This window comes from Alligator mississippiensis, chromosome 10 (assembly GCF_030867095.1).
Source record: "Alligator mississippiensis isolate rAllMis1 chromosome 10, rAllMis1, whole genome shotgun sequence".
In the NCBI taxonomy this organism is placed as follows: domain Eukaryota; kingdom Metazoa; phylum Chordata; order Crocodylia; family Alligatoridae; genus Alligator; species Alligator mississippiensis.
The window spans coordinates 45,546,151-45,572,191 of NC_081833.1; the positions used below are offsets into that span (position 1 = coordinate 45,546,151).

The window sequence follows — 26,041 nt, forward strand, 5'->3', positions numbered from 1 at the left end:
CGGGACTGTGCCAGACTCCTTTTAGGAGTGCAGCTACCAAGATCTGTGCTGGATGATGGGAAGCTGCTGCTGACACCTGGGACCGGTGCTGGGCACAGCTGCACCCAGCACTGGGGAAGACAGATGCTGCCCCTGGCCCTAGGCAATGGTGGCAGCTTCCTGTCATCCAGGCACAGATCCAGAGGCCCGCACCCCTGGGAGAAGTCTGGCACAGCCCTGCAGCCCTCCCATGGGTGCAGGTCCCCAGATCTGTGCCTGATGACAGGAGGCTGCTGTTCCTGCCAGGGACCAGTGCTAGGAACAGCCCACATCCAGCCCAGGCTGAGCTCAGTGGAGCTCAGCCCGGCAGCAGGAGGCGGAGCGCAGCCCCAGCTCTGCCCATCTCCTGCCACCAGGCTGCGTTTTGAGTGGTTCCGCAAACCCATGGAGCTCAGCCCGGTGGCAGGAGGTGGAGTGCAGTGCCAGCTGTGCCCGCCTCCTGCCAGTGGGCTGAGCTCCATGGGGCTGGCAGAGTTGATAGGAGCTCAGCCCAGCGGCGGGAGGCGGGCAGAATTGGTGCTATGCTCCGATTGGCTCCACCAGCCCCACAGAGCACAGCTTGGCAGCGGGAGGCAGGGAGAGCCAGAGCTGTGCTCCCCGCTGGGCTGAGCTACATGGGGCTGTGGAGCCGCTTGGAGCACAGGCCTGGTTCTCCCCTGCCTCCCACCACTGGGCTGCTTCAAAACTCAAAATGGTTCGAGTGCCCTCATTTTGTTTTGAAGCTGTTTTGAGGTTTTTGGTTCGTTTTGAACTCAAAACGCATTGAAACAGCTTTGAAATTAAACACTTGGCAATATTTCGCACAGCCCTAATAGACATAGGGTATAAGGTAGCAGAGAGACAACCAATTAACATAAGCAGAGGTCTTGGTACAATAGCAGTCAAAACTGTTCTTGAAATCCTGTAGGCATCATGGGAGAATAGAATTTCAAGTCAGAATTTAAGGGAGGTTAATGAAGCAGCTTTGTGGATGTTTACTGGGAGCTTTGTGAAGAGTGGCATAAGAAAATTTTAAAAGGCACCTTTGTGCTTTTTAATAACTTGGGGATGGAGACTGATATCAGGTACCAATCTGAGGAGGGGGTTCATCTCTGTAAACTTGATGATAATAATAGTGGTGAGGGACCTTCAGAGTTAAGACAAGGAAAGTTTGCAATGGAGAAGTAGAAATCAAATTCACGGACTAGTCGATCTTTGAAACAGTAATCTGTGGTAAAGTTCTCTTGTAAAAAGAACTCTGCGGCTTCTTAGGTTAGTTGAAGGAAACCAGGTCTACGTGAGCCGGGAACTGAGGGAAGTGAGATGTGAAGAGGCTGTAATGGTTGTGATTTGTTGTGTGTGTGTGGTTTTTTGAGTTGGAACAGGCATTCCAGAGACAGAAAAGTCAGAGAGGTATGGGTGTGAGGTTAAAAATGTTGACATGAGGATTGGAGCTGATGGTCATGGGTTCAGGAGATAGGGAGATAAAGATGGAACCAAGGGGAGGAAAAGAAGCACGGGAACTATAGAAAGGTAAAGTCTACCAGGATGGTGAAATGAAGTCAGTGAGAGGAGGGAAGGGGACTCGGTACTATGAAGTAGAAGACTGGTATGGTGAGAGAGAGTTGTGAATGAGCACTCAATAGATGGATGACTGCTAGAGGTTTCTGTTGACAGCATTAATACCGATGAAAATTTAAACTTTCAATTGATTAGCAATGTGTTACTCTTGACTGAAGTTTAGGGAGAAGGTACAAAACATTTTTTTTTTTTATTAAGAAGGCCCTCCCTTTGCATGTCTGCTCTGGGATTGGGTTTCCGTACTCTTCTTGAGCTGGTCCCGTTAACCTTGGATCCTCTCAGTCACCATCACCATTCACAAGGCTGATGAGTCTGGGGTTGGAGTGTGCTCATGATTTCTTCTTCCTGGCATGAACATACACCCTTGCCTCAGTGCCTTGGATATCTAGGACCTCCAGTTTTTTCATCATTTCCATCTCAATGGCTAGCTTTATGGCATCATCCAAGCTATGGGGCCTCCCTGACCGAAGCTGGATCTGCTTCTCCTCACTGAATGCATCACTGATGAACTGGTCATGGGCCACCAGGCCCTGAATCTTGGGGATGACTTGTGGGAAAGCCTTTAAAACTAATTGTCTTGGGGCAATGCCAAACTCTTGCACCAACTTTGCTGAAGTCTTATGATTAAAGAAAGCTGCATGGTCCCAGTCAGGACCTGCACCTGGTTTCAAAGCATTCCTGAGGGTGCTTGTAATCCTGTTTGGTATCACTGCTGAGCCCACAGTAGACCTCCCTGGCCTTCCCTTTGAGCAACTGGCTTAGGAATTTTAGTTTAGCAGCCTCTTCCAACCCATTTAACTCAGCTGCCATTTCAAATTGTTCATGCCATTCATCCCATTCTTGTTGCTTCCCATTACTGGATGGATTGAATATAGTACTGGTTTGAATATAGGCCTTCACTAGATGGGGTGTGTTTTTTCCCCTCCCGCTGGGGTGTACCATCTCCTCTGTAGTACTCATCTTCCTTGATCAAATGCCCACACAGCAAACAAAATCTATACAGTCACCACAGCAGTTTGCCCTGTATCTTATGGCCTGTGACCACCAGTCCCCATTTGTCTCACTTGTAGGATAGCCCCCTTCAGGATTCCCCAGTGCCACCAATTTGTGTCAACCCGGCGGCTCCAGAAACTGGCACAAGAAGAGGGAGTTCCCACTTTTATACAGAAAATCATAGGGGTTAGTCGCAAGCCAACAGGCCAAAGAGAGGGAACATGAACACTAAGGTCACCAGTACATGTCACGCATCTCTGCTTGTTAAAAAGTGCCCCTGCTGCCATTTTGAAGTGTAGGATACTGAATACACGTGATGTGGAGGGTGCTTTAATTAGAGTGCTCTAATAAAGCACCCCCCTTGACCCTAGAGAACGTGTATAGACGCTCTATAGTAACATATACTCAACATTTTAATTCCCTCCCCCCATGCCTCTGGAGGTGGTCTCAAACAAGCAATTAGTCCCTAAAGTAGTCAAACAGCAGCCTGCAGTTGTCCCCAAGTCTGAGTCCAGCTCCTTCAGTTCACAGTCATGGCTGACTGAGCCAGTGAGATTTGTAGCTCCACTGTGCACTCCTCTGTAGGGCTGACCATGTTTCATGTGCATGCTGCTCTTTTTTTCCTTACTCCAGCCTCAGGCTTCCTCTTCCTTTTTCCCTTGCCCCCCAGCCCCTGGGGGTTTCTGGGAGGTCTTTTTTTACAGACATCACAGTTCTGCAGACTTCTCCCCTGGTTCTACCTGTTGTTACATTGCATTGCATTCACATTACACTTAAAAGCAGTAACTCTGACAGCCCTTACTTAGGCTGATGAGCTCGGAGCTCACAGCACATGCAGAGCTCCCGCAGGAGCTCCTGAGAGCTCACCTGGCATCCAAGGTAACAGCTCAGGGCTGTACCACATCTCCATCAGCTGTGTGGCACGTGCACAATGAACTCTTCACTGCACATGCACCCCACCCTGATGGATGTGTGGCTGCATTGCCCCCCCTGTTGCTGCAGTCCTAGATCCACCAGTGCCACAAAAGCATTGGATTTAACAATTTATCAGTACAGGGGACCTTGAGGTTTCAAGAAGTAAAGTGTAACAGGGACTCAAGCAGGAGCCCTGTTACTTGGGCTATCTCTGGGAGGAGTGTCCTCTGAATGCACGGTATCAGGTGGAGAGGATTTCACACCTGGAAAGAGGTGAGATGATTAGCCCGTGAAAACTGGGGATAAAACCAGCAGCAGGACATTCACTGATCGCCTTCAGGCACCAGAAGATGAACACAGGGTTACTCAAGACCCTAGATAGTTGAACAAGATGCAGAAGTCTAACCTGTGACTTGGTAGGATGCTAGGAGCTGTGGATTCCCTGAAGACTCAGCAGGTCAGACTCGGACAGACACTGCTAGAAAGGATCGTGCTGCTGTGGCGAGTCCAGAGGGACAATGAGGTGGCAGGAGCTGGCCTGGCTGACAGCCAAGTAAAAGACGGTGTCTCTGGGACGACGGCTGGGGGGGGGGGAAGGAACAGAGACGCAGATAAGTCCCTGACCCCGCTGGGACAATGACTATTTAGAACAGGGGTGGGCAAAATGTGGCCCACGGGCCAGATGTGGCCTTCTAGGACATTCTATTCGGCCCGTGGGACCCCTAAAAAAATTTAGAAAATTAATATTTATCTGCCCCTGGCTGCCTGCCATGTGGCCATTGATGGCTTCCCAAAATTCAGTAAGCAGCCCTCCACCCAAAATAATTGCCCATCCCTGATTTAGAAGATTAAAAAAAAAAAAAAGAAACAAGCTGTGGATGAAAAGTAAAAGACACGGAGACTGTATTCCACTAATAAGGCAGTTAGCGGTCAAGATTAGTTTAAACAATGTACCTTTGAAGGCTACAAGGAGGGGTTTTCCACACCTTCAAACCTGCTGCCTTTGCCAATGAAGGAATTGGCAAGGCTATTGTCATTGTATCTGCTACTTTGAAAAAATAAACCTAGAATTTGAGCATGTAACATCTGGGTACTATTTATTGATCAAGAACCTTACCAACTCCCTGATCTCCCTCCTTTTCTTATTAAATCCAAGTTGTGGCAGGCGAGTACAGGAAGAACCCGAAGAGATTACCCAACATGTTCACGTAAAGGACTAGTATTTTTTTAAATGAGCTGGTAGCTTGGTTTTAAAACTTTGAATCTATCAAAGCTGATATAGGTGACAAACTTTAGTTATGAGTCATCACAACTGCTTTAATGAGGAATTAAATTACACTTCAAAATCTTGAGACAGCTGGTAGGGCTGCTCTATTAATATTATCATTCATTGACTGTCTGAAAACTGGTTTAACCAAGTATAGGGAGTGAGTGGTGGTTTAACTGAGTTTCTGATAGATGTTCTATACTTTAAAGTCACTAAACTTCTAAGCTCAACACTGTGTTGCTACCCTGGTGATCTTACCTACTCGTGCAAAAATGTTTGTTTTCTTAACCGTAGTTCCTGGATATATGTAACTACATGAAAATCTCTGCTTTTGTTTTGTTTTGTCTTTTAATGTTGATTGCCTCATGGTTGTGGGGATAAAAACCCAAAAAATGTAGAACATGAGAAGCTCAAAACCCAAAAGGCAGATACAGAGTACTCAGTTTTTAAAAGTAGTTGAGCTTAAAATAAAGATTTTGGAAGGTATGACCATGATTTTTGCATAGGTGGATTTGGCAGTAATATATTTTTCCTCAGCTGGCCCCACCTGTGGGTATCAGGAGTCTGTTGCTAGCTTACAATTGTGATGCTTTGGCAGAAACATGAAAAGAAACGTTCACAGCTGCCTGCCTGCTTTATGCAAATATTTTTGGTCTCTGTTCCAAGTGCATTATAACTGAAATGGCTCATTAAAAGCATGATTTGGAGAAACTGTGTGCTAACAAATTATGGAAAGCTTATCAAACATTGCTTTCTGCATCCAGGGAAATTTTAAAGTCATAACTTAAACTGTCTCACTTAAACAGAAAATCTTAGTGTATTAATTTATGGTTTTGCTTTTGTATGTCTGGTGAGAAATGAGGTATGTGTTTTGTGTGTGGGGGGTGGGGGTGGGGAGGAGAGCATTAGGCAGTATAAGATATCTTATAAGCATATCTACATTAGGCAGAGGTGCACTGATACATCGGTCCGATATTGGATCGGTACTGATATAAAGAAAACTGACTGTATTGGATATTGGCCTGATGTGGCCAATAATTTGGCCGATAAATGCCCATGCTGCGTGCAGCCGCAGTGCAGCACTCGGGCAGCAAGGAACACAGCCAGCAGTGTAGAGCTGTCTCGAGCTGGTAAGTCTTGTGTAGTGAAAGGGGAGGGAAGGGGCATGGTGGGGGCAGATCAATGGCTCCCCGTGGTGAGGGAGGGGGCAGGTGCTGCCCAGGTGGGGTAGGGGGTGTTTGGAGCCGTGACTAGTTGGGAGGGGGGGGGTCTCCCACTGCTGTTTGCACCCCAGGAGGGCACGGGGAGGGTGTACCCCCCCCAGATCTGTGCAGGGTGGGACGCCCACTCCAAGTCTAGCCCCTGCCGAGAAGAGCCTGCAGCCCTCCCCTCACAGATCCAATGGGCACCCGCCCCCCCCATGCCCTCCCTGGGTGCAAGCCATGCCCCTGCTACAAGCCACAGCTCTGCCGCCCCTGTCCCACCTTGGCAGTGCCTGCCCCCTCCTTCACTGCGGGGGGCATTAATCTGCCCCCTCACGCCCCTTCCCTTCCCACTCCCCTTCCACCATGCTGGACTTACCAGCTGGAGGCAGCTGTATTGGAAATTGGATCAGTATCGGCTTCTGCCCTTTCTCATGCATTCAAGATGTAATTTCCTTTTTAAACTTAATTTAGAATATTTTTGGTCTTTTCACTTAAATTTTCTTAGCAGTTTACTCTTTTGGTAATTAGCACTCAATGTTTATTTGGCTTGTTTTGCTCTAATGAAACAATACTGGAAATACTTTTGTGTTCTGTATTGGCCTTAAAAATATGTGGAACACAATTCAGAGACTTCTAGGCAAAAGATGTAAATTTAGTTCTTGATCCCTTGTAACTTTATTAGGTTCTGTATATGCTAAGAACTTTGAAAACTGGAATCCATGGCTTCTGCAGCGCAGAACAGAAGAATAATTTTATGTTTAATTCCCCTTACCCAGTTGCATTATTGAATCTTTATTGCAGAGCTTTTGTGAGATGCTACATTAATTTTCATATTGCATCTTAATCTATAGACATGAATTGTTTATTTTTTTTACAGTACTCAACAGTTTGTAAGGTACTGTTGAGAAGCATGTGGAAAGTCTTTGTTTTAAAAAGAATATGGTCCAAGGACACAGAGAGAAGTGACAATTTTCACCTGATCTGGCCACAAAAAGCAGTTTATAGCTGTGACCAAACACAAGTGCATGGCCAATTGGGTGAGAATCTGACCCTTCATGCAATGAGGGGCCAGATGAAGATGTTTTAAAACAGAGCATCTTCTATAACTTCTGTCTGTGCTGCCTGCCAGCCTGTTGCTGTTTTTAGAATGGGAGGGGGAAAGGGAGCAGAGTGAGTTTTATCTGGGGACTTTTCAGCCCCTGCTAGAGGGTGAGGTGGGTATATTAGAACCCGCCTGGGGTAGAGGGACTCCAATACACCCACCCCATCCTTCAGAGTTGGCTGGGGAACCCCTAGAATGAACTCCCTCTGCTCCTTTCCCCCATCCCATTCTGAAACAGGGATAGGCTGGGAGAGAGGAAGGGCCATTACTAAGGGAAACCAGTCTCAGGCTGGCAGCCAGCAGCTAGATTCTCCTCCCCACCCTGGAACCAACAGTGAGCTTCTGTTTGGAGATTTGACGATTTGGCCATAGACACAGCTTTATATGTTTTTTCTATGTACCTCAAGGTGTTGCCCTGAGGGGTCAGGCCAATGCTCAGGAACTCAATATTGCGCTGTTAGGCAGGAGGGTGTGGTGTACAATTGTACATGCACACATAAAAATCAGTTAAGCACAGATACACTCACTAGGTGCATACACCCCTACTAGGCATACACACTCGCACTAGCAGCTCAGATACACGCACTTTCAAAATAATTAGTCTAGGTTCATGCACACCTATCGCCAGTTCAAGCACATACATGCTACACACACACCAAACTTAGATAGAATCAGTTACTAGTTACCAACACCTGCACATCCAATACACATATGTAGATTACTAATTCATATACCCCCCCCACACAGACACACAATGATATCTATATATGTGTATTCACTAATTCACACACATACCACCCACCTACACATACACACAGGTGAGTTCCTAAGTTGGGTCTTGTGATGTGTATGTATGTATATGCTTGGTGTACTTGGGATACCTGGGGAAAGGTTAAGGTAAGAAAGTAAAAGTGTAAGGATTTAAAGTTACCAGGACCGGGATTAGAACCAGCAGACTGCAGGGGCCTGGGCTAAAGAACTGAGGCTTGGGGGTAACTTTAGGTTAATTGATCTTAATTGATTAAAAGACAGGGCCCAAAGCCTGCAGAACAGGGAAGCATGCTGAAAAGGTAGATGGGGAGAGGGGAAAATGGGACTAAGGGAAAGTGTGGGTGTTAAAGAGGGGCTCTGGGTGTGGGGGAGCCAGACGATGGCTCCAGGCAGCTAGAGAAGTCTGGGAAGCTGCAGGGTGGGGGAGGGAAGCCTGAAACCAGAGAGACGGACAGCAGAAAAATCACAGAAAAGCAGCAGGAGAGACTGAAAGGCGACAGGGGCAGCAAGAAAGCAGAGAAAGACAGAAACTAGTGAAGAGGAGTGGGGCCTAGAATTGAGAGAGAGAGAATGAGGCTGGAATTTAAGATAAGGAAGGGACTGGGATTCAGTAAAATATGACCTAACTCGGGGTTGCAAATGACAGTGGTTTTATTGAACAGGGGAGATGGTGACACAATGCCAAATTGGTTCCCTTGCGTGCACCGCCCCCCCCCCCCCCCCATACACAGTGGCAGCAGGGGTTAAAGAGGCTTGGTGCAGGGGCTGAAGTCCACTGAAGTCCAGGAGGAGAGAGAGAGAGAGAGAAAGAGAGAGTCCAAATTGCAGGAGGAGGTGTGCAGGTAATATCTACCTATCCCAGGCTGGAAGTTGATCCTCTATGGTCAGTCAGGGTCTCCTTCAGCTCGGTGTCGTCCAGAGGGGGTCTCCGGCAGGGCCTCTGGGGTGGATAGGTGACGTGAAGCTGGTTTGGTCCAGATGGAAATGGCGTTCCCATTGGGTCTGTCTTCACTGCCCCTTTTTATAGGGGCAGATCGTGTGTGACCCTAGTGACAGGAGGCATGCCCAAGCAAGGGTTAGCCCCTGATGTACTGAGCATGTGTGCTCCATGCAGGGATGTGCAATTTCAGGTGTCTGTAATGGTGAGACTTGCTGGTTCTGCGGGGTCTTTTGTTTTTCAAATGCTGGTCTTGTCTCTGTTCTTGGGTGAGGTCCGTGGTTCCTGGATAAATCAATGCATTTTAAAATAAATAAATAAATAAAAGAAGAAAGAAACTGGGGGTTTTGCTACAAAGGTACCAGGCACAGCTTGTGAACACTGAGATAGTGGGGCAGATGGAGCATCCCACGGGAGCACAGGGGGAGCCCCCCGCACGCTCGGCAGCAGCTCCGGAAGTGGACCAGACGTACTTACAGTCCACTTCTGGATCTGCTGCAGAGTGCGTGGGGGACTACCCTGCAACCTGGCTCAGTGACTGGTATCTCCTGGGTCTGGGGTGGCACCTGGGGTCCCCCCGTGGCTGATCACTGAGCCAGGGGAGCACGGGGAGGCCCCCTGCATGCTTGGCAGTGGACGTGGAAGTGGATTGGAAGTACTTCCGGTCCACTTCCACGTCCACTGCCGAGTGTGTGGGGGACCCCTGTGCGCTCCCATGGGACGTTCCATCTGCCCCACCGTCTCAGTGTTCACTAGGTACATAGAAAAAGCATATAAAGTTATGTCTGTGGCTGTATCTCTGATTCTCTGAATCAGAATCAAATCTTCAGAATCGAATCGCTGTCCCCCAAATTGGGCTGAATCCAAATCGAATACTACCTTCTTCGCACACCCCTAATTGATTGCACCCTAAGCAAGTTTGCAGATGATACCAAGCTGGGGGGAGTAGTAGGTATGCTGGAGAGTAGGGCTAGGATTCAGAGTGACCTAGACAAATTGGAGGATTGGGTCACAAGAAATCTCATGGTGTTCAACAAGGAGAAGTGTAAAGCCAAGAAGGCTAACAGAATACTGGGCTGCGTTAGTAGGAGTATTGCTAGCAGGTCAAGGGGAATATTTATTCCCCTCTATTCTGCACTGGTGAAGCCATGTCTGGAGTACTGTGTCCAGTTTTGGGCTCCCCCGTATAGAAAGGAAGTGGACAAATTGGTGAGAGTCCAGCAGAAAGCAACAAAAATGGTTAAGGGGCTGGGGGACATGACTTATGATGAGAGGCTGAGGGAACTGGGCTTATTTAGTCTGGAGAAAAGGAGACTGGGGTGGGAGGAATTTAACAACTGCCTTTAACTACTTGAAGGGTGGTTCCAAAGAGGGTGGAGCTAGACTTTTCAGTGGTGGTGGATAACAGAACAAGGAGCAAGAGTCTCATGTTGCAGCAAGGGAAGTTTAGGTTGGGTATTAGAAAAAACTTCCTCACTTTGAGGGTGGTGAAGCACTGCAACAGGTTACCTAGAGAGGTAATGGAATCTCCATCCTTGGAGGTTATTCAGGCCCAGCTTGACAAAGCCCTGACTGGGATGGTCCTGCTTTGAGCAGAGGGTTGGATTAGATGACCTCCTGAGGTCCCTTCCTGCCCTAATTTTCTATGATTCTGTGTATATATTCTAATTGTGGTGCACAGGGGGTAAGATCAGTGACTGATTTTACTATTGTGATATGACTAATGTTACGGATTATAACAGTTCTGCACCTTTTTAAAACTTTAGTTTCTGTTGAGCTTATTTTTTTAAAAGAGCAAAATAGCTTATTTCTTTTGTTTTTCTTCTGAGCTATTAAGTCCTACTGAGATCTTGCTTCTGTTCCAAACTCATCAAAAATGCTTCTTTATTCTTCCTGCAGGTCATGGCAACCATAAAGAGAATAGTCCATTCCTTAACAACTCTGAAGCTGGCAAGGGAGGTGATTACTATGACAGAAACCTGGCTTTATTTGAGGTAAAATTTAACTTTGGTTTGCATACAAAAAACTAGAACTCTAGTACTAGAACTAGAAATTTTTGTGTGTCTTTTTGTCTCAGACCAACACAGCTACCAAATACACCCCTGAAACTTTGCTTGGCAGACACTTTGGCATGAATATCCATAATCTTATATTTATAAAGAATAGGTCCAGAGGTTACTATCTTGATTCCACTTGGGGAAACTCGCTTTCAAAGTTTACTCTGGCAGTAGGTAGAAAAGGAGAGTGAAAGGAGTAGGTAACATTCCAGGTTCCATGCTAATGCATTTCATACTGTTACTACTTTGGTCTCCTTCTTGTGGGTATATAGTATCAAGAAGCTAAAGATAGGAGGAGTTTACATGTAGAGTCTGGACATGGGTGGATTTGAGATATGGATTATGGAGAGATGGGGAAAAAGTAGTAGATGTGGATGCTGTTTGACTACGAAATTAACTAAAGGGGAGCCTCAGCCTATTTCTCACCATACTGAACTAAAGTATTTTTCTCATGTTGGCTTACATATACATAGAAGCTAACTGCAAATCATTCACTTTCCTGGACTCCCAAAGGTCAGGCTTCTTTTTCTCTGCATTGTATTACTGGAGACCTGAGAAGCAAAGGTGAGAGTTCCTGCTGTCATTGATGCCAAGTCCACATCCCCTTCCTAGTAGAGCTGCTATTCCTTCTAAAAACCTTTTAGCAAATCCACAAAGACTTACATTGTAGGCATGTGCGAAGCAGCTAATATTCGCTTCAGATTCAGCCAATTTAGGGGACAGTGATTCAATTCGGTGATTCAAATCACTGTCTCAAATTGATTAGGCCGAATCACCCAGGCCCATTCCCTGCCTGCTCTCCCAGCCCCAGTGATGACTGCCCTGCCCGCTCCAGCTCCCAGCATTTTGAAAAAAAAAGCCCTGACTCACTGAGTGCTGCTGGGTGGGGAGAGGGGAGGCAATCCTACTGCCCCATGCTCTGTGTGTGTGTTGGGGGGCGGGGGGGGGGCTCTTCATAAGACCCCAACCCTCCCCCTGTGCCCCCAGTTCCCCCCCATGGCTGCCGTGCTGACCCCAGCTCCGGCCCTTTAAGAAAAAAAAACAAAACCAAAACCTCCCAGACTCACCATTCCTGCCTGGCCGGGGGATGATCTGCGCTGCCTCCCCACTGCCCCGCGCTATGTGGGGGGGCTCTGCCACGAGCCCTCTGAAGTCTCAAGGCTGCTGCAGGAGCGGAGAGTCCCAGGGTTTTTCTCTCCATTTTTTTTTCCTTAAAGGGCCAGAACTGGGGCAGGCAGGGCAGCTATGTGGGGGCTGGGGGAATCATTTGGGGGTGGTCAGAGGGCTCCTGCAGAGACCCCATGTAGCATGGGGCAGTTGGGGGGCAGCAGGGATTGCCCCCCTTCCTGGCACCATTTGGTGAGTGGGGCTTTTTTTTTAAAGCACTGGGAGCTTCAGCAGGCAGGGCAGTCGGGGGGGGGGGCGCTGGGGGTTGGGGTTGGAAGGGGCTGGGGGAGCGGGCAGGGGATGGGGCTTGGCAGGGGCCCCCCATGGTCCCCTCCTCCTCCAGCCCCTCCTCTCCCTCTCCTACTTACCAGCTCCGAGTCCGGCTGCAGCTCCCTGCTGCAGCCACCGGGGACTGTCCAAATCATTGAAGCTCTGTGAATTTTTTCCAAAGATTCAGAGAGCTTCAAATTGATTCAGACCCTTTAATTGGTCCCCTGATTCGATTCTGATTTGGAGATTCGGCCACCAAATCAGGCCAAATTTCCTCCAAATTGAATCAGCACCTGGAGCTTTGCACAGCCCTATTACATTCCATCTGTTCCATTCCTTTGGTGTGCTTCCCAGCATTTCCAGTTCTGGCCATGCCAAGGCACAACGTGACATGCTCCATTTTTCTCAAAACATTTTGGTTCGCAGAAATGTACTAGCAATTTTCCTCTACAGGAAGAATTGGATATACGACCAAAAGTATCTTCTCTGCTTGGCAAGTTGGTCAGCTACACAAATCTTACTCAGGGAGCCAAGGAACATGAAGAGGCAGAAAGTGCTGAAGGCTCAAGGAGGAAAGTATCAAAAGTAAGTAGAGCTTCTCTCAATGGCCAGTAGGCTCTTATACATTTTGAGATTTTTTTAAAATTTTATTGCTAGGAGAACCTTTCTGAATGAGGACCTAATCCTGTTCTCACTGATAATGATTTCATTGGGAGCAGGACAGAATCCTAAGTGAATACCATGCCAGTAAGAGTTACCTGTAATATATTGATTCTGGATAGGCTGCTGCCCTCAGAAAATTAGAGGTGAAGCTATCCGTAAGCATTGTAGTCACCCTAGTGCAGGATGTCTTTGATAGTATCATTCTCTGGAACTTTGATAAAGTACGTCAGGGTGAATCTAATTTTCAAAACTGGGCAAGTCTTTAGTATGTAGTGTCATACCATATTTACCTGAATCCAAGACTACTTTGAATTTAAGACAACCCCTCAGTTATTAGATTCTAGGCATGAAAATTACAAAATTGTTTCAGTTTTTCACATCCAGAATCTAGTTATAGGAGGGTCCTCTTAAAGTTACCCCTCCTCCTCATCCCTTTTCCCCACAGGGAAAGCAGTGGCTGGGAAGCAGATAGCCTGCCCCACTGCCACCTGTCTTCCTCTGGTGCCTCCCCTGCCCCTGCTTATCCTTGCAGCTGCTCTGGCTCTATCTCCCGCAGAGATATGGAGCACTTGGGCAGGCCAATAGCTAATTCTAGCCTCCACCCTCAGTCAGGGGCAGGGCTAGAGCCATAGCAGCTCACTCTGCTGCTTTGTGCACCCCTTCTCTGCACTCCCCCTGCTCTGTGTCCCTTTTTCCATGTTCCGCCTACACTATGTCCCTTCCCCCTGCTCCCTCTGCTCTGTGCATCCCTCTCTGAGCCCCATCCCTGCATGCCATGCTTCCCTTCCCCCGTGTTCTTCCTAGCACTGTGGGCCTCTGCACTCTCCACCAATATCATGCTCCCTTTCCCTGTGCTTTCCCCACTGCACTCCTCGCCCCTTCCCTGAACTTTTCCTAGCACCATGCACCCCTTTCCCTTGTGCTCCCGCTGCTCCACACACCTCCTACCTGAGCCATCCTGGCCCCTTTTGGAACTGAAGCAGCTACTTGCCTCACTTGTACTCAGATCTAAGAATGGCAGCCTGCTGACACCCAGCGCACAGATTGGGCATCCACGCCTCCCAGGAAGAGCTGGAGAAATGATCAGAGAGCTGGGGAATCAAACTGGGAGCTAGATGTTGATATCAGAGCAGTCCTTCCCCCCCCCTTCCCTCTCCCTCTCCTTAGTTTCTGTTTGGCTGCAAGCAAGCAAGCAAGCCGGGCTTCAAAACTTCAAACGTTTTGGAACTTTTGAAATGTTTTGAGTGCCCTCATTTCGTTTCAAAGCTGTTTCGAAGCCTTTTGTTTAGATTTTGCTGTTTCGAGCTCAGCTACCTTGATCCTCTAGGAGTTGCAGGTGCTCAACAGCTTTGAAAACCAGATCACAATACTGCAACAAGTAAAATCAGCATGTTATAGTTCTATATCATGGCACTTGAAGGTCTTGCCAGTTTTCAGGCTTTCATCAGAAAGTTTTAAGTAAACAGCTGTGGAATTTGCACTGCACAGATTTATTTTCACATCTTGTTGCCATGTGTAATTGTCAAATGTACATAAATCTTGAACCATCAAGACAAGAGGCAGAGTTCATAATAATGAAAACTAAGAAATGTATTTCAAAGGCAGTCCCTCTAACCATATGACATAGTCCTGGTCCAGCATCCTTATCCTGTGTCTAATCCTTCTGTGTGAATCAGATTCCAGTAAGCAAAATAGCCATAAACAAACTAATGTGTTTTAAACATCAGTTTTATCTAGGACCACAAGTGTTAAAATGCCTTAATATTGTGGCTTTTATAGTGTCATTACAAGGCCGAGTTAAGGTTGCTTATGGCATTTTGAGAGTAAGTTGTGTGTGGGTTTTGTTTTTTTTTTTAGTGTAATTTTAGCTCTGGTTATTGATTGTGTGCAACAGTAACATTTTGCCATGTTTTTAACTTCAGTTATTGATATATAATCTCATGTGCAGTTCTGCTTTAACATAATCTCTTGTCTGGGGACAATTAATGTCAGGCATGAGCTGTTAATTATGGCATTGCATCATTTCAGATAGTTATTCAGTCTGTTCTTAAAAATTAAGCAGGAAAAAATATCCAAACAAAAGCAAAGTGTAGGCATATATGACAGCTTCAATCTTTAGCACTTTGCAATGATTTTAACAGTGTCTGTTACTGTTGAATGACTGGTTGTCCAAAATACCACAGCAGGATGCCACTTAATCAATCTGAAAGCTAGTAATTTATTTTCCCCTTTTAGAAAGAATGTGGAGAATTTTGTGGCTGGGCTGCAGATCACTACTGACCCAACACAAGTCCAGCTTTACTAAGGAATGAGTTAGGCCAGGGGTCGGCAACATTTTTCAGCAGAGTGCCAAAAACACCCACAACCTCAATTTGTAAGAAGTTGGCCTGCCAGGGGCAGATGGCAGGGGAACCACCAAGGGCTTTATCCTTCTGGCAGCACAGCCTTGGTCCCTTCCTCACCATCCACCTCGAGGCGCACATGCCAAGCAAAATTCCCTTGTGTGCTACACTCTGGGACATGTGCTGGGGGTTGTCTACACCTGGGTTTAGCAGTGATGGGAAACTGAGAAGTGGCTGTTAATCCCCAGTGGAATAGTTTATGAAGTTAAGTGGTTTTAATATTCTCATTACAGTTTGTATAATGAAACCCACTTATAATGAAATTATATGTAGTGAAGCTTCATGTTAAAAGAGATAAAATTTCTGTTCCATTGTAGGCTACATAGTACTGGGATGTAGACATCACCTACCAGAGCTTGACATGGTTGAAACCTACATTCTGTGTGAATGTGCAGATGGGACTGAGCTCTGGTTTTATTCCATGTCCTTGCATTTATCTTTAACAGACGTGTTTACTCCATAGGTCAGACATGTTTTTATAGCATAGATCTTGGTTAATGTTTCCAGAAGTATTGCCACCATCATCCCTTTTCTCTAGTCTTTCCTCTGAAAGATTCTGCAGTCTGATCTCATTGTAGATAATCTATTAATTGTCTTTTTCATGAATGAGGAGGAATTTAAAGAACATTGATGCTGTGAGAATGTGTAGTGTTTAGACACCTTGTTGAATATAAAACCTTATACTGAAATAATACTTCTCATATCACAAAACTGAGTGCAAAATTATGAGCAAGAACAATAATGCAATACATGAAGAGTTCCCAGAAGCTGTGGAAATGGTATTCTTCTTGTGGCTTTCATCTGAAAACAAAAAAACTCCCAGTGTCATTCTTTTTGAAGTATACACTGATACACTCTGAAGTTCCACCTCCCCACCCCCAACACACACACTGTGACACACCAAAACTATCACAGAACTGTGAACATCCCCTTTTTTATTAAAAGGTAACATTGTGAACAGATTCTTTGCTGATTAATATACCAGATATATTCTGCAACATATTCAACTAATGTGACTGAAATTATTTGTCTGATTCACAAATAATTTGAATGGACATTCTATAGGAAACAGATGGAGCAAAGAGATAGTTTGGACTCTGCAAACTCACACTGTCTTGCTTCCTAAAGTCTTGGCAGCTCTACAGTAGATACATGTTGCTGGAATGAATTTGGTGGTCGAGTTTATACACCAGCTCCTACATATCGCTGTCGCAGAGCACCTTGGTGCTCTGCTCCTAGAGGGGAGAAACTGCCAGGGAGAGAGCGAGCGAGCCCTGGCATGTCATAACGAGCCCAGCTGAGGGTTGCCAGGATAATAAGCGCAGCTGCTGGAGCAACTAAGGGGAGCCAGCTGCCTGTAGGGGGCAGGGCCTGGCCCTTATAAAGCCCAGGGCTGAGGCCAGGCTGGCAGTTCCCGGCCAGCAGCCAGAGAGACAGGAGCTCACGGGGCTAAGATGCGAGTACTGCTTGAGCAGGCCGAAGGATGGTGGCTCTGTGGCGCAAGAGCTATGTTGTTGCAGCCAGGCGGCCCTAAGTTAAGTTACAGCCAGGAGGCTTGTGTTTTGTTTGGTTAGTGTTTGTATTACAACCGGAGGCTTGGGTGAGGCTGTAGGGGTTGGAGGAGGCCTCATAGGGACCCCAGAGGGGTGGGGCCCCAGCGCCAGGGAGGGTGCAGTCTAGCGCCAAGAGGGCGCATTATCCTCGTAGGTACCCCAGTGGTATGGGGACCCCAGCATCAGTGCAGATGCAGCTTACAGTGAGGAGCGCAACCAGTTGCAGTGGTTGCAGGCGGGGAATAAAGACCCCGGGTTGTGTGTGGGGTACGTAGACCCCAGCCCTAGGGAGGGGCAGCATTGAGAAGCCCAAGGTGGGTGCGGCGAGCCCCGAAGAGGGGGAGCGCCATAGTAGGCAGCCCAGGACGGATGCAGCAGATGCCAGCAAGGGCATCACTTGGGGGGTGCATAGACCCCAGCCCCAGGGAGAGGCCATACTGAGGAGCCCTAGAGAGGGGCGATATTTGAGGAGCCCAGGACGGGCGTGGTGGACCCGGTGATAGGCCTGCACTGGAGGAAAACCTAGGACAAGGGCAGGGTGCCGCGGTGGACCCCGATGGAAGGGGTTAGTGGCACAGCGCCCCAGGAGAAGGGCAAGGTGCTGCGGTTGTCCCTGGCAAAAGGGGATAGCAGCGCGGTGAGCCCGTACCAGAAAGGGTGGTAGTGCGGTGGGCCCAAAAGACCGGTGGCCAGAGAGGACGTCCCAGAGGGGACTAGCCCATTGTAGAGAAGGCCCAAGAGTGGGCATAGGTGTATTGTGACCGGACAACGTCTATTCCATCTGTGAGGCTTGGGGCGTGGTATTAGGGGTGGTAGGAGCCACGCATAGCCCATAAGGCTAGGGTGCCGGATAAGACCCACGAGGGGTCCAGGAGTTTACGTGCCCAAGGAGATGCAAGGCAGCCTCCTGAACCTACTGAACATCAAAGATGTGGCGGGCAAAAAATAGAGGGTGCCCTTGGGCCGAATTGGCATGGAGAGAGGGCCTTAAGGAGACCACGGCCCTCCTAAAGGACTCTGCCATGACAATCGCCTATCAACATATTGATCAGTGGATCTGGCATGTTAAATTGCATGAATTATGTGACCCGTTCTATAAACTATCTCTTTCTGTGAAGAGAAGACGGGTTCCTCAGTTACTTCTTCACCTTGACATTGATGTTTCCTTGTCCACTTTAGCTTCTCTTATCACGTTAGCAGTTTGAGAAAGCAGAACTATTGTCACAATGACTGCTGATTTAAAATAGCAAAAATCAAAGGGAGGGCAAGTGCAAATGTTAAGACCTGCAAGTGGCAGACATGAAAAGATAATTTGAGAGTTCTTGCTTCCTAACTAACTGTTGCCACCACCTGCTTTCTGAATTGCAAAGATAGGGAGACTTGGAAACTTCTTATTAAGAGTGTGAAAAATGCTTACACAATCTCCTTTAAAAAAGACTAGGACTTTGGAAAACTCTCACCAAGTTTGTGGGAAGTCCAATAATATGACAGACAAATTTCAGAAGAAATGATGTTTTAATACAATTATTTTACCTTGCTTCACTAGTGGAATAAACATTATGCAATTCAGTGATATATTAGAAACCACTGTCATTCATGATAAGTTATTAGTCATTACAGATACTCCTCCTTTGCATTTAAGAGAACAAGTATTTTGTTCTCTCATCTTAGGTTAATGAATACCACCTGTGGTAGAGCACTGGAATAGTTACAGTGCTTCAAAAATAATAAAGATCTTCCTCATAGTGGAAATTAGATTAAATAGTTGAACTCGTGTAGCTTCAATTGGCTGTTCAGCTCTATGCAAATATGTATGGTTATGGCATTTAGGGTGTCTCTGTAGAAGTACCAGGTATCAATTTCCTTTAAGCCTGCAGCCAGCTGTTTTGAAAACCAATCATACTGGTATAAAGCAACTAGTATTCTTCAGACTCAGATCAGTAGTTTGCATCAATTACACATCTGAAGCTGATCAGAGTTAATACCACACATGCAAAACAAAAAGGGAGCTGCATCACTGAAACCTAACTAATTTCAGAGAGAGTGTTTTTACTTTTTGACAATTGATCAAAACCATTAGCTTTTGTTAGCATGTCCTATTAAAATATCTTAGCCTTGGAATAATCTTTACTATGAAGAGCTTAAGTTATTTTTTTTTTTCCCATTTGGGAACTCACAAGATTATGTGCACTTCCCTCATAACTTTGCATTACTTTCTACTGATATCTCAACACTCATTTCATTTTCTCATTTATTCTAGTAGAGCTTGTTGATATATAAAATGCTTTAAAGAAGGACAAAATCACTGCAAATCACTAACATAAATATTAACAAGCTGGTGCAATCATATCCTGCTTTTTTCTTTGTTGGCAGCATTTTTCTCTATTGGGTAAAAAAAATCCCAGAGTGATTGATTACGTCTGAAGTTTACTTAGTAAGGCTGTAACTTAGATCTAATTCTTAGCACTCATGGTAGCATCTCTTAAACTGCTTTGCTTTCACATTGTAGGCTTCATGAGGCAGCTAATACACATCTTTTTTTTTTTTTTTCCTGTGGTTGAACTCAGCTTGTGATTTGCTGTGCATAGGAAACAGTTTTTGGGAGAAGCGGAACCAGAGCAACAGAGTTGAGTTGCCAATAGGAACAGAAGAGGTGGAGGAGCTGAGTTGTCAGTGTGGGGCAAAAGTGAACCTAATTGATGTGAACCACAAGTAATTCCACGAGTGAAGGGCCTGGGACCATGGAGAGTGCAATTAGCAAGCTTAGAACTGTACTATACTTGTTAGTGCTATGAATAATGTGTAAAGGAAGGACTGATTCTGGTTGCTAAGGAAGCCAAGTAGTCCAAAAGTAATTTTACTTGCTACCCTTTTGATCTGATTTTTTTTTTTTAGTCCAGGCAGGAAAGAAAATTTAGAGTCTACAAATTTGGCAGCAGTAGCTTAGATAGTTAGTTACGTTTTATAGTATTGCCAACCACAAATATTCAGAAACTGATTCAGACTTCTCCCAAACTTAAAATGATCAAAAACAATAATTCTAGGGTTTTAATTTGCTTTCTAAATGTTAACTATTAAGATTTATGTTCTCAAGCTTTCCTTTGTAGCCAAGAAACTTATAAGAGCTGAATTAACACAAAAAAAAAAAAAAAAAAAATTACAAAGCTTCAGGAACTGGGGGACATAAGTCAAGTTACCCTAAATCTGGACACTTGAGATAACAATGTTGTCAGCTCACAGTTCTGTTGCTGTGAGCCATGATGTGATCTTGAAAACTTTAACATTATTAAAACCTTGCAGTTGTAAATGTTGTTCCTGCTGCAAAGATCAGGTGGTTTGGTTAGTAAAGTAATTTTTAATTTTTTTCCCCCCCCCCCCCCCAAACGAAAATGTTTACATTTTTAAGTACAAATGTTATACATGCTGACTTTGGTTTGAATTTTGATATCTTTGGAACATGCCATATATACCATTATATAGCAGAAAACTCCCTTTGTACATTTACCTTATGGACATTGATATAACAGAAGCCCCTTCTTGCCTGCAAACTGCTCCCCCCCCTCCCCCCCCCCCCAGCCTATTTTGTGCATTTCTTTTTCCTTCTAAGTATTGGTAGAGACTTAGCATGGTCATTGCATGTGTGTGGCAAGGCTCAGAGCAAACCAGAAAGCTGCAGTGGCTTTCTGTAGGAGAAACCTAGAAACTACATCTACATATCAGTTAAGCTCAGTGTCACTCAAGAAATAAAAACTAAAATATCCACTTCAAAGACTGTAAATATATCCTGTTGCTAACCTAATTCACTTACTGTCCCCAGTAGCCTTTGATCTTCACAACCTCACATTGGATTGTTATATATTTCTCACAGGGCATTTTGTATTTCATCTGTCTCATTTTTACCATGGTATTTTTGTATTTTATACTTTTAAACCCTTTAAGGATTGTACTCCCTGTAGAATGAAGTTATACCCTGGACCATTGTTAAAACCTGCATTTAAATTGTAATTGTAAAGTGATAAAATCTGCTATATTGGGTGGTCCCTTGAATGAATGTGAGTATGAATGACCAGCCAAGTACCTCTGGCTGTTAATTGACTATAGCCTAGCCAGAGGAACGTACCATTACAAAACTCTACTCTATAAGCCATTTTAAGCTAATCAAGCCAAGGAACTGATTCCTGGAACTAAGCACCCACTCTATTGACTATTCCTGTAACCCCTGACAATACAGCCATTAAGTCAATAAGTTAAGGGTGGACTCCCAAAACTTCAGATACCAGAAGGTGGAGACCCCTGTGACTAACAGCTGTCATGTACTACTCAAAACCCATGTGGGACAGTGACGTCTGGATTGGGCAGCCAAGATGATGCTGGGGGATCACACAAGTCTTCCAGAAAGGGATAAAAGGCAGTGAAGCATGGCCCTCAGTGGTGTGCTCTCATTCAGCACCTGACCTACCAAGACAAGGACAAGCAGACAACCCCCTTCTGGAGAACACATTGCCTTGAAGGAAGCTGAGCATTGACAGCAGACTCCAGGGCCTCGGATAGGTAGACATACTGACACCAGTGCTCTCGCAATCACTACAGCAGCTACTGTACACTATACTACATGGGTTTGAATGAGTGAGTGCATGTGCGTATGGGTGCGCTAAGGTGACCAGTACCACTCATACCTCAGAGTTTGCATTTATGATTTAACTGGCAACTTCACATCCCATCCAATAAACTAGAGTTGGTCCTTTGTAGCCAACAATTGGGTATCTGCAGAGGGTAATAGTGGAGACTTCAAGCTAAACAAAAAATGGCACAAGTTACATAGAATGAGCAATGCATAATGCCATGGAAAATGGATTTCATTTCTAAAATGTTTTGTATTGTATTATTTGGGTACAACACAGGATCCTTCCTAGTATGTGGCATAGAGGATGTGAGCCTGCATGATGTGTGCCTGGACCTCTGCAATCCACAACTACTCAGATGTTAGACAGCCGCACATTAAGTCAAGGACATTAGTATAACCAATATAACACAGCAGTCGCTAGTTACACCCTTTGGCTAGGGACAGATATTACACATAAATTGGTTTAAGTGATCAGAAAATGGTTTAAACCTATAACAGACTCCCCCAGCATCTCAGCATGCTCTCTGGGTTGGGAGGGGCTCTCTGCTCCAGCTGCAGGGCTGACCCTGCCCCTCTGCTCTGTAGATGGAGCAGGGACTGGCCCTAGCAGAGACACTGGCTGGCATAGCCCTGTTAAGGCAAAGTGGTCAGGGAGAGGGTTAATTCTTCCCTCCTTCTCCTCTTTCCCCACTGCAGCTGGGTTCAGCCTGTTTGCCAGGGAGCAGAGGGGAGGGGGCTGCAGTGGTTGCCCCTAGAGATGGCAGACCCGGCTGCAGGGAAGGGACAGAGGGAGGAATTGACCCTTCTCCCAGCCCCTTCGCCTTAATGGGGATATGCTGGGTTGGTTGTCCCACAGGGTAGGGAGGGGGGCTCTGTTCTGTGTGGTGGTGGAGTGGGACTCTTCCTCCTCCCTTTCCCCTCCGCTGCTGCGGGGCTGGGAGGGGGGTGCTCCATGCAATGCTGCCCTGCTCCAGATCATGGGTGGGTAACAGGGGGAAACTCTATTCCATGCTGGAGGGAACTCTTCCCCCTCCTCCCAGAGTGGCAGCAGGAGTGTGAAGCTCAGCTGGGCAGGGTGTGGGTGTAAGCATGTGAGGGTGCAGCCCCCACTGCCTGGCAGCAGCAGCAGAAGGGGAGGTCAGGGCACTTGTGTTTGATGCAGGTGGGGCTCTGGCCAGTGCTGCATGGTGGGAGGGAACGGAGCTTGCCTTATTCCCTCTGCTCCCTGAGCCTGCAGCTCCAGCACTTGCAGCAGGGGAAGCCCTGCACACTGAAGCCAGCTGTTTCCCTTGCTTCCCACTGTGTAGGTTCTTGCACTCTGCCGGGAGTGGAGGGAGCCCCCCTCTGCTTCCTGGCAGAGTCCGGCGCGGGGCTTCCCCTCTGTGAGTGCGGAGCTGCAAGCACGTGGCAGGGAGTGTGTGTGTTTGTGTGTGTGTGTGTGTGTGTGTGTGGGGGGGGGGGGGGAGTCTCTATACCTCCCACCCTTCCTTACAGCCCACATACCCATACCCTGCCCAGCTGAGCTCTGCACTCCCACTGCCCTTCTGGGGGGAGTAGGAGGAGGGGGAAGAGTTTCCCCATGGCATGAAACAGAACCTCCCCCTGTCCTGGTGGGGGAGGAGTGGGGGGAAAAGTCCGCTTCTGAGGCTGGGCAGCATCCCATACAGCCCCAACTCCCCACCTTGTAGTGATGGGGGAGAAGCAGGGGAAAGAACCCTCCTCTGGGGCCAGGCAACTTCACAGAGACCCCTCCCCACTCCACTGCAGTGGGGGGAAGGAGGAGGGAGAAGAGCCCCTCCTAGCACTGAATAGGGCCCCTGTCCTAGCCCCGTGGTGGTGGGAAAGAGGGAGGAGGGGGAAGAATTCCCCTCTGGGGTTGAGCAGCCTTGTGTGCTGGGATTCCCAGCTGTCGGGGAGCCACTGGGGTGGGCCTGCCGGGGACTGAGCCTCTGGCCCTCAGCCTTCAGCAGGCTTTTTGCCCTCTCATGCCCCCCCTTCCTGTGCTTCCCAGATGAGCAGCCTGCAGCTGTGTCCCATGGCCAGCACCTTCGCCAGCCCTACTCCCTCCCTCACTGAGGGGGCCTTGATCTGCTCCCCCACACCTCTTCTCTCCCCCATGTCCCTTCCCCACGTAGACTTACCAGCCAGACACTGCTCTCCAAGATACCAGGCTACATTTCTGGCCATATGCATGTTGCAGCTGCGCATGTGCACATGGCATTTATCGGTGACATTATCAGCTACACTGGCCAAAAAAAGCTGATTGCCAATAGTGTAAATTTTCCTTTTATTGGTGCTGATCCAATATGGACTGATATATTGGTGCACCTCTAGTATTAAGTGTTCCATTCTTTCTTCACTGAGGTCAGCAAGCTGATAAAAACATCCACATGGTATTTTCTTTGTTGCTGAGAACCTCATAGCACATTAGGAAATAGTATTCTGTTCCTTTTTTTACTTGAAGGCAGGTGCTGCTAATCAGGATGTTTATGTACAATGGTAGTATTTCTTAGCAACATGAGCGAGTACTTTTTTGGTTTTCCCTACATTCCAAGCAAAAGCCAATATATTTCTTTGTAAAGCAGGAGGCTTTGTTTCCTGTTAAAGTTGCAGTACAATAACCAGTTGTTGTACAAATAATGGATTTAGATTACCCTTCATATAAAGGGCCTTGGTGTAGTAGAGTAATGGCTACTGATTCCATCATAACTTGAATGCATTGTTTTTATTTAATGGAACAACTTTCTGCTTGTATTGGGTTACTGGCATTTGAAACTGAATAACAGCTTAGCTGAGCACTTGCATCTTCAGCTGAAGACTGGTGCTTGTAGTAATTTTCCTGAAATTCAGTGGAAGCAAAATATCGTCAGTGCAACTTGGGATTTAGATTTTATTTGTGGAAACGTGCGCAGTGAGATGAATCAGTTTGAAAAGCAGTGCTGTCTCTCATGTTTTTGCTTTTTATACGAGTTTTTGTTTTGCTTTCAGAATCAACCAGAGAAAGCCATGGAATTTCATTAGCAAAATTCCCATAGGATTTGGAACTTCACAATTGCTGTCAGAGATGGGTGCACTAATGTTAGGAAGTGTAGGATGTAGCTATGTTGGTCTAAGGACATAGGCAGACAAAATTATTTGGGTAAATCTGATATCTTTTATTAGACCAACTCAAATAGTTGGAAAAAAATTCTTCTTTGCACGCTTTTGGGCACAAACACCCTTCATCAGGCTGAGGAAATATACTGCAGATGCTTCCTCAGCCTGATGAAGGGTGTTTGTGCCTGAAAGCTTTCAAAGAAGATTTTTTCCAACTACTGTATTTGAGTTGGTCTAATAAAAGATATCAGATTTACCTAAAGAACCTCGTCTGCCTAATGTTAGGAATTCTTTCTGTAAGGCATTGAAGATGAAGCCATTGCAAATGGCAGTGTCAATTTTGATACCTTGAACCAGGGGTTGGCAATACACTGGATCTGGCCCATGGAGCCACAGGGCTCTGCCTCTGCCTGTGTCCATGCTAATGCCATGCAGCTGGAAGCTGCATCTGTGCTGTGAACTTTCTTCAGCATCCCTTCTACTCTTTGGCTGCAGTGTAAGCACAGTGTCTAGTTGGTGAGGAACAGTTCTGCACCTGGGAGGCAGGAGAACATGGGGAGAAGCAGTGAGAAGGATCATCTTCCAGCCGATGGGGAGCTACACTGGCACTGGAGGAAGCAGCAGCAGCACAGGCACATCCCCCAGTCACCCAGCCTCTTCCTGGCTGCAGGCAAAGCTCCCTTTATGCTGCCAGAGGTACCCAGCGTACTTCAAACTGGAGCTGGATTGTTCCAGCCCATGGCTTTTTAAATGTTGCTGGCCACTGCTCTAAACAGAATTCTTATTCCCTTTTCTCTTATCCAAAGATCAGGAAAATATTCAGTATGTTCACACTAAACTGTTTCCAAAACTTCTGATAGTTGTGTCTTTAAAAATCTCTTTTTTGGTGTGAAACTTGTGTAAACTTTTGATGGGGGCAGAAACCATCTCATCCTGTACTCATGCAGGGCTTAGTATAGTGAAGTCTAATTCAATTTTAGAAGCTCCTAGGCATGATAGCAATACAAATAATAAAAATATACATTCAGTTGGTATTCATTAGTGCTGACTTTAGGAATCCTGGTCTAAATATGGTGACAGTTGGATCAATTTTTTTTTGCTTGATCAATGTCAAGATGTTTGGAAGTCTGGCATTGCAGCTTATGCTTCTGTTTGTAGTAATCTGCCACAGCACACTGCCATTTGAATAGCTGCCATTAGTTTTTCTCATTTGTTCTACACCTTTCTCCTGAGTTAATTAAAGAATATTGATGATCTATTTTCAGTCACCCAGCATGGGCACCCTGATGGGAGTGTACTTGCCATGTATGCAGAATATTTTTGGGGTTATTCTCTTCCTTCGATTGACATGGATGGTAGGAACAGCAGGTGTTCTACAGTCTTTCCTGATTGTCTTAATCTGCTGCTGTTGTGTGAGTAT

The 26,041-nt window shown here is 46.3% G+C and overlaps 1 protein-coding gene across 1 annotated transcript in view; it reads left to right on the plus strand.

Moving 5' to 3' along the window:
• Positions 1-26,041, plus strand: part of SLC12A4 (solute carrier family 12 member 4) — a 103,555-nt gene that overhangs the window by 38,985 nt on the left and 38,529 nt on the right. The window contains exons 2-4 of the mRNA XM_006269310.4: positions 10,689-10,783; positions 12,737-12,868; positions 25,887-26,033. Coding sequence (XP_006269372.1) covers positions 10,689-10,783; positions 12,737-12,868; positions 25,887-26,033 — 374 coding nt within the window. The remainder of the gene's footprint in view (positions 1-10,688; positions 10,784-12,736; positions 12,869-25,886; positions 26,034-26,041) is intronic.